The 11,285-nt window shown below is 51.0% G+C and overlaps 2 protein-coding genes across 4 annotated transcripts in view; one reads left to right on the top strand and one right to left on the bottom strand.

Annotated features, from left to right (window-relative positions):
- The window catches only part of LOC143283115 (uncharacterized), a 551,198-nt gene that overhangs the window by 99,519 nt on the left and 440,394 nt on the right, over positions 1-11,285 (top strand). The window lies entirely within an intron of this gene.
- LOC143283114 (anoctamin-1-like) overlaps positions 1-11,285 on the bottom strand; it is a 358,246-nt gene that overhangs the window by 311,725 nt on the left and 35,236 nt on the right. For all 3 annotated transcript variants that reach the window (XM_076589234.1, XM_076589235.1, XM_076589232.1), the window contains one exon: positions 5,952-6,043. In XM_076589234.1, the coding sequence (XP_076445349.1) occupies positions 5,952-6,043 (92 nt within the window). The remainder of the gene's footprint in view (positions 1-5,951; positions 6,044-11,285) is intronic.

The raw sequence follows: 11,285 nt of genomic DNA, 5'->3' as shown, positions 1-11,285 counted from the left end.
GTTTCACGGTGAGAGGCTCGTCACAGGGAACGCATCGAGGGGCCTCCCCCCCCTTCAACAAGTAAGAATGAGTAAAAAAAAGTGTGCCCCGTACGCAGTCTGCACAGCACAGATTCCTCCTTTCTGTTCTTCACCCCCGAAGGGAGGGTCTCCCCCAGGTCCGGACGGATCTGGAAGAGCTTGTTGTCCATCTGGGTGTTCCACTTCTCTTGCCAAAGATCCTTAACGTAAGTATTGACCTTCCGCTTCATGTCTGTATAGGGTACCAAGGATCTGGACAATTCTTTCTTTACAGCGTTCCTGGCCAGCAGGTCCGCCCTTTCGTTACCACGAATGCCAACATGTCCGGGAACCCAGGCCAACACAACCTCGTATCCTTTCTTCGTTGCGAGAGTAAAAGTTTCATAAAATTCCAGCAGTTTGGGATGAGTGATATTCCTGCAGGCGATCGCCTCCAGGGCTGATAAGGAGTCGGAAAAGATCATGAATCTCTTCTGTTTGGAAGAGAGAACCATTTTTAACCCCAGGACCAGTGCGGTCAGTTCCGCGGTGTATACCGAGCTGTCAGACAGGATGTGTTCCATTGAGGGCCGGTCAGGAAAGGCGGGACAGAACGCAGATGCGGCGACTCCGTCCTCTGACTTGGAACCGTCAGTGAAGATGCCTTGAAAGGTGGGGAATTTGTGGCACAGTTCCGAAAAGTAGGTTCTGTAGGCCAGAGAACTGGTGGTGTCCTTACGGTACGAGGCCAGATCGAATCGGACCTCAGGTGTTGTAAAGGTCCACGGGGGGCTGTCAGGGAACTTAGAGAAATCTGAGATGCCACTGACATCCAGATCGGCATTTTCCAAGTGTGGCTGAATGCGGAGTCCGAGAGGAGGTATGCAGTTTGGGTTGTCTGTAAATTTCTTATCGAAAGGGTTGTTGAATACAGCATCGTAAGCAGGGTTTGTAGGTTCCGAAAACAATTTCAAATAATAGTTCAGGGTCAGCTTCAGTCTGCGGTTGGAAAGAGGTGGTTCCCCCGCCTCTGCGTACAGGCTGTGCACAGGGGTGGTGCGGAAAGCACCTAAGCTGAGACGGAGCCCTTGGTGGTGTACAGGGTCCAACAGTTTCAGGTAGGACGGCCTGGCCGAGCCGTATACAACACTTCCATAATCCAGTTTGGACCGGACCAGGGCTCTGTAGAGGTGCAAGAGAGTCCTCTTATCAGCACCCCAGTTCGTGTGTGCCACAACTCGGATGATGTTCAGGGCTTTTAGGCAAGATATTTTCAGCTGTTTAATGTGGCTGAGAAAATTCAGCTTCTGATCGAAGACGACCCCTAGAAATCTGGCTTCCTTGACCGCCGGGATGGTGGATGTTCCCAGACGGATTTCAGGGTCCTGATAGAATTGGCGAAAATTATGAAAGTGGATGCATTCAGTTTTGGAGGACGAAAATGTGAAGCCATTCTCCTCTGCCCAACACTGGATTTTGTTGACGCAGAGCTGAAGCCGTCGCTGGATGCTGGCGTACGTGCTGCCGGTTGCATATAAGGCAAAATCATCCACGAACAGCGAGCTGTCCGATCCTTTCTGAACGGATTGAACGATGTCATTAATTTTGATGCTGAACAGAGCCGGCGACAGGATGCTCCCCTGCGGGACACCCAGCTCCTGCTCGTGAATGTCGGACAGGGTGGTGCCGACTCTCACCTGGAATTGTCTGTCTTGTAAAAAATTGTGGATAAACTGAGGCAGGTGTCCTCGGAAGCCGAGCTTGTGCAAGTCGGAAAGAATACCAAATTTCCACGTGGTATCGTAAGCTTTCTCCAGGTCAAAAAATATGGCCACCACATGTTGTTTGTTGACGAAAGCATTTCTTATCGTGGTTTCCAGACGAACCAGATGGTCAACGGTAGAGCGATGCTTGCGGAAACCGCATTGTTCCTTCGCCAGAAGGCCGTCGGTCTCTAGTTTCCACATCAGTCTACCGTTGACCATCTTCTCCATCAGTTTGCAGACGCAGCTGGTCAGTGCAATTGGGCGGTAGTTGGAGGGGTTCGAGGGGTCTTTTCCCGGTTTCGGCAGTGGGATTATGAGGGCTTTCCGCCAGGAGGGTGGAAAGAAACCTGTGACCCAGATGTGGTTATAAACTTTAAGCAGGGTGTCCAGACAGGTTTGGGGAAGGTGCTTTAGGAGTTTATAATGGACTTCGTCCATTCCTGGACAGGAATCCGTACAGGTCTGAAGGGCAGATTTAAGTTCGTTCATTGTGAAAGGAAGGTTGTAATTCTCTGTGTTGTCGGAAAAGAAGTTACATGGTGTTTTTTCTGACAGGTTTTTGGTTTTAAGAAAGCGAGCAGATTTGTTAGCAGATCTCGAGTTCTGTTCTATTGTGGAGGCAAGCAAATTGGCAACTGCTTTCTTCTCTGTGACCAGAGCGTCTGAAAGTTTAAGATGGTGGAAGGTCGGGCATGCGTTTTTGCCCTTAATTCTTTTTAAAACCCTCCACACTTTCTTCTTGGGTGTGTTGGAGGTTAAGGAAGAGCAGAAATCTCTCCAAGACTTCCTCTGGCTCTTTTTAAAAACATACCTGGCTTTCGCCCTCAGCTGTTGATGGGTTCGAACGCTATCGGACTCCGGTCTCCGAAAGACGCGTCGCTGCGCTCTCTTCCGAGACTTGCGGGCCTCCCGACATTCCGCGTTGAACCAGGGCGTTCTAGGGACCTGAGGCTTGGAGGTAGACGATGGGACTGCTGCTTTGGCGCAATCTAAAACGATCCGAGTCAGAGCGTCAGCAGGGTCCTTGCTTTTCAATACTGTTTCTTCCTGCAGCTCCGCTCTTATCTTGGTGGTAAAAAAACTCCAGTCTGCTTTGTCGTAGTACAGGCGGTCAGGCAGAGAGTCACCTTCTCCATCTGTGGGGCGGAGGACGACAGGAAAGTGGTCACTCCCGTGCAGATCGTCGTGCACTTTCCACTCGTAGTCCAGGACCAACGATGGATCGCAGACCGACAGATCTAAACACGAGAGCTTTCCAGAGGACAGATGCAGGTAAGTGGGAGACTTGTCGTTAAGACAGCACAAGTCCATGTCAGAGAGAAGGTTTTCTAAGAGAAGACCTCGGGCTGATGTCATCTCACTTCCCCAGAGCGGGGAGTGTCCGTTGAAGTCGCCCAACAGTAAAAACGGACGTGGGAGCTGGTCGACCAGGTTCATGAGGTCCTGCCTCAGAACACGGACGGAAGGGGGAAGGTAGAGAGAGCAGACAGTGATGGTTTTCTCGAGCGTGACTCTGACTGCCACCGCCTGTAAAGGGGTGCTTAAAAGAACTGTACTGTATAAAAGGGACTTTCGAATAAAAAGAGCGACACCTCCCGTCAACCCCTCTTGCTTCGGTTGAGCGGGTTTAAAAACGGAGTTAAAACCAGAGAGAGATAAAACCTTGCCATCTCTTTGCAGAGTCTCCTGCAGTGCCAGCACTGAAGGTTTCAAAGCACGACAAAGCAGCTGGAGTTCCTGGAAGTTGGCATAGAATCCCCGGATATTCCAGTGGATCACTGCCATTAAAAAGGTTTTTTTTTTTTAAAAAAAATAAATAAAGCAGCAGCCTATTCCATCGCTACCCCCTGCTCCTCCACTTGCGGTGGCTCAAGGTCCGCCAGGATGGAATATTTGTTCTTTGACATAAATTTTTCGGGTTCCGACCGGGTCGGAATATCCACCACCTCGGCCCCTCCCGATCCCGCCGTGGCCGCAGCCCTCCCCTCCTTGAGTTTTGGAGGTGCGGGGGGCTTCCGGACACTTCCGCCAGCCCGAGGGCCAGGCAGACGAGAGGCGGGGCGAGGGGGGCCGGGGGGTGGGGTGGGGCGGGAGGCGGACAACGTGCCTCCGCCCGAGGCTTTTCTCTCCCGCCCAGCAGCCCCTGAGGACTGCCGCGCAGGATGGGAAGGGGTGGACACAGCGCCTCCACCCAAGGTCAACGGTTCCGACGAGGCGGTTAAGTCGTCCGTCTGCGTTCCTGTGGACATCGTCTGGACTGCGACGTCCACCGTCCCGGATCTGACGACAGAGGCATACGACGTCCTAGGCGACGCGGCCTCCACCTGTTTCCTTGCCTCAAAGAAGGAAATTTTCTGTTCTGTCTTGACTTTCTGAATTTGTTTTTCTTTCTTCCAGGCGGGGCAGTCCTTCGATGAGGACGGGTGGCCACCTCCGCAGTTCGCACACAGGGCTGCACTGACGCAATCGCCCTGGTGCGCCGCCTTCGAACAGGTGCCACACGCCTCTTCCTCCTTACATCTGTCTCTCACGTGTCCGAATTTCTGACACTTAAAGCATCTCAGAGGGGACGGTACGTACAGGCTGACATTAACTAGCAGGTATCCGACCCGAATGTCCTTGGGGACATCCGGGCAGCAGAAGGTGAGGAAGAAAGTGTTGGTCGGGACTCTGTCCGACCCCTTCCTCACCGTCACCCTGTACACATCGGTCACTCCCTGAGAGGACAGTTCGCTCTTGATCTCGGCCTCAGACACACCTTTCAACTCCGGGCATCTGATGACTCCCTTTGAGCAGTTGAGACCTTTGTGAGGGGAAATCTTCACTGCCCTATCCACGAAAGTGGTCGCCTTGAGAAGGAGCTGTGTCTGTCTTTTGGATTCTGTCTGTACTAAAAACGCTCCGCTCCTCAGCCTCTTGATGGATCTGAGCGATCCTGCCAGACACTGAAAGCCCTTCTGGACAGCGAAGGGGCTGAGAGCCGACAAGGGCTTGTCGTCATCAGCGCCCTCCATCACTAGCCACGATGGCCAAAAACCAGAGGTCTCGACGACCTCCGACTCAGAGTCTGAGTCGTCCGTTCCCTGTCGTCGTCTTTTTCCGAGTTTGGGGGGGTGTATTTGTTTAGGATTCATGTTGAAAGAAAAATGTGAATTCATCCCTCCCTTACCCACCCACCATGGGGTCCAACTTAGGGGCCAGGGTCAAGGGAACACCAGCTTGACCCCTTCCAGGTTTCGGGAGGGATATACAACCAGCAGCCCAGCTCCAACGTGCTCCCCCCCGATCATGCCCAGTTCCCGGGGACAGAGAGCCGAGCACTACGGGGGTTACCTTCGTCAGCCACTAAACTGCCAGTCTTGACCCAGCCCCACGAAGGGGTAGCCGATTGACACACACGGGCCAATGTGTGCCGCCTGTCTTAGGAGAGGTCCGAGCCAAAGGGATGTGTTGAGAGCAGCGTGCTCTCTCAATCCCCAGGATCTCATTCCCCTCCATCACAGGTCGCGCCGCACGGCAAACACGGCGGGCCTAAAGAAGGCCGCAGAGAAAAAAAGAATGTGGAAAAGAAGGCTTGATGGGGAGCTGAGGACAGAAAAGAGGCGGTAAAAAGAAGAACAAAGAATAGCGAAAGGGACAGTGGGTCACGTTTAGTTTGGGCCTCACTCACGACCTGTTCGGCATGGGAAGCCCTATCAGGGGCATCAGTACAAAACCACCACTTATTCAGCCCTAACAGCTACGATGGCTATGTAGGCTGTCAATTAAGACCTGGGACCAGAGCACCAAACCCCAAGAAGCACTGATGCCCCCGCCGACATAGCTCGCTCGATCACTGGCCACTAAGCCTCCCGACCACGACAAGGTAGTGACCCTCCCGGGAGTGGGTCAGGAGAACACCAGCCTGACCCCCTCCAGGTTTCGGGAGGAAACATTTCCTTGAAAATGGAACAACATAAAAGCATGACTAAAAACATCAAAACATTTCCTTGAAAATGGAACTGTTCAGATAAATGAATTTTTTTCTCTAAGGAAGGGGACTGTTTATAAACAAATTGTGTGTAAATGCATCAACTTTTGGAAGCTGATTGCGCAACAGTTTCTTCCAGTCCTGCCATCGGCATATGTCCTGAGAAAGCAATGAAACCTGCGGTCACAGCCAGGAAACTAATGTGTGCAACCTACCTTTGGTTTTGCCCTGGCTGGGTCCACAGCCTGACCATCAGCATCCTCATCTGGTGCTGTGAGATCCCTTTGGCTTTCTTCCAGACCATTCACTGCACATTTCACAAGCATGGTCATATTATTATCATATTACCATCATCATCATCAAAATCACAAGCATCACTGTTACTTTCATGATTTCACAACCATAAATGTCAATACTATTATCATCAACCACTGTCAGGCCTGGTGTGTAACCCATGGGTGAAATGGCTATTGCTATTGTAATAAGATACCATTCAGTATATATGTCCTTAACTCTTTCCGGACGAAGGAATGCTCACGCATTCCTACACAAAACGTATTCAGTTTCGGACGAAGGAATGGAATAGCATTCTCTGAAAGTAAAATTCCATCATGCGCTGTACACGTGATTTTGTGATTAGCCAAGCAGAGTGCGCTATTCTGGGTCACTCCACAATCGAACAGTATGACTGGTTAATATGGGATGTGTGGCCTGTCTCGCACACACGCTGACAAAGTCACTGACCGGTTGTCTGCTCGCGTGCCAGCCTGTTAGCAAAGCGGCCTCTTCTCGGAATGTTGTGAAGCGAACAAGGCAGTGACAGCAATGTTTTAGGGTTGCCGAAGTACTTGAAATGCTACAAACTGAAGGGTCGGACATTGAAGAGGTGGATGATGACGAAGAAGAAAGCGAATTTAATGCAGAAAGCGAGCATAGGTATGGTGATTCGGGGTGAAAAATTGGCAGTATTTTCTACATATGGCAAAACTGTAAAAATAAGATGAGAAATTTGATTTTTTTTACATGTAATAGCTCAACACGTAATAAACCAGTTCTGAAAGTTTCATTTTCTTACACAGTATTTTGTATTTTTTGTAATTTTTTTCCTAACCCTTACAAATGGGCCGTCTGTGGGGAAAAGCAAGGGAGAAAACTTGTCGTCCCGAGTGAGTTAAGCTTTGTGGATGACCTGGAGAGAAGTTGAGCACCTTTGGAATTATATATTCAATATGGTTTTGCCCTCTTTTACTTGACACTGACTTCAGTGTAATTCCAGATCAGTACTGTTCAAGATCAAGCTATTTCTTTTCACAGTAATTTCAATTTCACTCCTAATAGGAGGAAGTAGCTGAAAAGACATCTGGATAGATTTTCTGGGACACACTCTGCAGAAAAAAATCTTTTCTCATAAAAGATAATTTTTCAGAGTGTCTTTTGAAGTTTTGCCTACTGAAATATATACCCAGTCCTGAAAACTGTCTTGCTGAATCATAATCCTAAAACTAATCTTCATGGAAACATCCACAGGGTTCAGTCCTTGGTCCACGCCTATTTATGATCTACATCAATGATCTTCCTGAGAAGCTAACATCAAATGCACTCCTGTTTGCAGATGATACAGCAGTGTACAAGGTTGCAGCAATGCCCCAGGACCATTTACAGCTACAGCAAGACCTCCACAGACTCTGAGTGAAAGAAGAGCTGGGATAATGGGGTTCCATCCTGAAAAATACTACACCTTAAATGCAACCAGAAGCAGGAAAACACGGGAACAAGCATATAACAGTGGACTCCATCAAATACCTTGGAATGACAGTCAGCAAAGACCTTAGCTGAAAGAAACACATTGAGAACATCTGTTCCAAGGCGAACAAAAACCTTGGGCTTCCTGAGGGGGAATTTGAAAGTCAGCTCCCAGACCATCAATGAATATTGGCATACAAGTCCTTTGTCCACCCAGTACTTGAATTGGGGTTAGGGGGTGCACGGGAGGGGTAGTACCTCTAGAGGGGGGGCTTGTCACGCTCTTCCGGGAGTGGTTCGTCCTTTGTTGGTCCTAGAAGCTGCTAGCATGTGGCAGCGCCCAACCCCCGGGCAACGGCTTTGACAGGCTGGCTAAACTAGGTGAGGGTAGCCGATGGGTCTCAAACCCTCGGTGAGTTAGGGCTTGTCTACCCAAGCATGTGAAGACTGGATCCAGCGGACTCTGCGGAAGAAACCTTCATGGTTCAACGGAGAGGAAGGCAGTTGCAGCAGAGCACTGTGGAGTGCTGAGGGCAGGATGAGGCACATAGGACATCCTGGTCATCCACTGCATCTGTTTCCATCTCCAGTCATCTTGACCTCGTCTTGCCACTGGATACAGACAGTCTCGGACAAGAGAGTGAGGTCGACGGTGCGCAACTCCTCCTCAGTATAAACAAAGTCATCGCGCAAGTCATCAGTCATCCTTCATCCCATACCATCATTTTCCCCAAGCCCTGTGGCGACAGGCGAGCGATGAAGCGACAGGTGTGGGTACACTGGCAGTCATAGCCGCAGACCTGCACACAGGCGGCTCAGGCCATAGGGTCGTTTTTCACTGACTGGAGCAGCGGTGGAGATCGGCAGCTCCCTGAGCGGCTGAGCAGCCCTCTTCAGGACAGCACTGATCACCTCCATGGCATGAGGAAGGGGCTAGAAAAGGTGCCCTAAACATTGCCTGCTCCACACCACCCTAGTCAGCATACCGCGGCTGACGGGGACCCTACTCAAGCGGTCGACACACAAAGGAAAGAAAGAAGAAAACAAGGAGCACCCCACTGACCATTGCCACATGGAACGTGGGTACGCTTTTGGACAGAGGCGACTCGGACAGACCACAGAGACGCACAGCACTCATTGCAAGTGAACTAGCCAGGTACAACATCGACATCGCTGCCTTAAGTGAGACCAGACTGGCAGAAGAAGGCGAACTCTGTGAGTGAGGCGCAGGCTACACCTTCTTTTGGAGTGGTCGCGGACCTGAAGAGAGACATGAGGCTGGAGTTGGCTTTGCAGTGAAGACAACCCTCGTTGGCAAGCTGGCTGGCTCCCTGAAAGGAGTGAACAATCGGCTGATGACGATGAAACTCCCTTTATGCAACGGAAGAAGTTTACCACCATTGTCAGCGCCTACGCGCCCACCATGACCAACCCGGATGAGATCAAGGACAAGTTCTACGAGGATCTGAACGCTGTCATCACCACTGTTCCCAACACAGACAAGCTCATCATTCTTGGTGACTTTAACGCGAGAGTTGGCTGTGACAGCACCTCCTGGGAAGGCGTGACTGGGAAGCATGGGGTTGGCAACTGTAACAGCAATGGTCAACTACTTCTCCAGACATATGCAGAGCACGAACTTATCACAAACACCGTCTTCTGCCTCCCTACCAGTAACAGGACGTCATGGATGCATCCTCACTCTGGGCACTGGCATCTCATCGACTTTGTCATTGTCAGGAAGAGGGACAGGCAGGACGTACGAGTCACGAGGGCCATGTGCGGCGCCGAGTGCTGGACAGACCACCGCCTTATCGTCTCCAAACTTAACCTCCGCATCCAGCCCAAGAGACGGCCTCAGGGCATGAAAGCACCCAAATGCCTGAATGTCAGCAAGCTGGAGCTAGGCAACATCAAGCAGAGCTTTGCTGACACCCTGGAAGAACGCCTTGAGTCCACCGTGCTGGACAACCAGAATGTGGAGGCAGCATGGGGCACACTGCATGAGACGGTGTACAACACTGCCATGGAGTGCCTGGGGCCTTCTGCCAGGAAGCACAAAGACTGGTTTGATGAGAACTGCACTGAGATCAAGCAGCTGCTGGAAGACAAACGCCAAGCCTACAGAGCCCACACTGAAGATCCCAAGTCACAGTCAAAGAAAGACATACTGAAGAGCACACGCTGCACCATCCAGGTGAAGTTGCGGCAGATGCAGGATTCCTGGTTGAGCAACAAAGCTGATGAGATCCAGGGCTTTGCAGACAGGAACGACATGAAGAACTTCTATAATGGCCTGAAAGAAGTCTACGGTCCCACCACCTCCAGATCTGCTCCACTCCTCAGTGCTGATGGTTCTCCCTAATCTCTGACAAGGACGGGATCCTTGAGAGATGGGCTGAACACTTTGACAGCGTACTGAACCGCCCTTCCACCATCCATGATGAAGCCATCGACCAACTCCCCCAGGTGCCAGTCAGTGAGTCGTTGGATGCCATTCCAACTTTGGAGGAGACCCAGAAAGCTATCCATCTGCTATCCAATGGCAAAGCCCCTGGCTCAGACTCCATTCCAGCTGAGGTCTACAAAGAAGGTGGTATGGCGCTGACTGAGAAGCTTCATCAGCTATTCCAGCTCATCTGGCAGCATGAGGCAGTTCCACAGGACTTCAAAGACGCTTCCATCATACACCTGTACAAGCGCAAAGGAAATCATCAGGCCTGTGACAACCATCGTGGAATATCCCTGCTGTCTGTCGCAGGCAAGACTCTGGCCAAAGTGCTACTCAACCGTCTCATAGCGCACCTTGAGCAAGGTCTCCTACCAGAGAGCCAGTGTGGCTTCCAGAAAGAACGCGGGACTATTGACAGGGTGTTTGCTGCCAGGCAGCTCCAGGAGAAGTGTCAGGAACAGAACGCCGACCTTTACTCCACCTATGTCGATCTGACCAAGGCCTTCGATACTGTTAGCAGAGATGGCCTTTGGATAATCATGGCGAAGTATGGATGTCCCAGAAAGTTCATCACCATCATACAGCAACTACATGACGGGATGCTGGCCCGAGCCCAAGACAACGGAGAGACTTCAGAACCATTCCCTATCTCCAACGGAGTCAAGCAAGGGTGTGTTCTTGCCCCCACCCTGTTCAGTCCCATGTTTTCAGCCATGCTGACAGATGCCTTCAGAGACGCTGACGCAGGCATTGGCATCAGGTACCGCACAGATGGCTCACTCTGTAACCTCAGGAGGCTTCAAGCAAAAACCAAGGTGAGGACAGACACCGTCAACGACTTCCTGTTTGCTGATGACTGCGCTCTCAACGCTGCCTCCGAAGCTGACATGCAACACAGCGTCAACAAGTTCTCTGCTGCGTGTGACAACTTTGGCCTCACAATCAGCACAAAGAAGACTGAGGTGATGCACCAGCCAGCTCCAGGAAAGCCTTACATTGAACCAAACATCTTCATCAAATGGCAACGACTGAACGCAGTGGACAAGTTCACATACCTGGGCAGTACACTCTCTTGCACAGTTGTCATCGACAATGAGGTGAATGCCAGACTCGCCAAAGCCAGTGCTGCTTTCGGCAGACTCCATAAGAATGTTTGGAACAGGAGGGGCATCACCCTGGAGACGAAGCTCAAAGTATACAAGGCCATAGTTCTCACCACACTGCTCTATGGATGTGAATCATGGACGGTCTACAAAGGCCACACCAAAAAGCTGAACCACTTCCACACCACCAGCCTCAGAAAACTTCTCGGCATAAAGTGGCAAGAGAAGATCCCTGACACAGAGGTGCTCAC

The sequence above is a fragment of the Babylonia areolata genome, chromosome 6 (assembly GCF_041734735.1).
Source record: "Babylonia areolata isolate BAREFJ2019XMU chromosome 6, ASM4173473v1, whole genome shotgun sequence".
Classification (NCBI taxonomy): Eukaryota; Metazoa; Mollusca; class Gastropoda; order Neogastropoda; family Buccinidae; genus Babylonia; species Babylonia areolata.
Note: the sequence above shows the minus strand (reverse complement) of the source record. Positions and strands in the feature narration are given on the sequence as shown.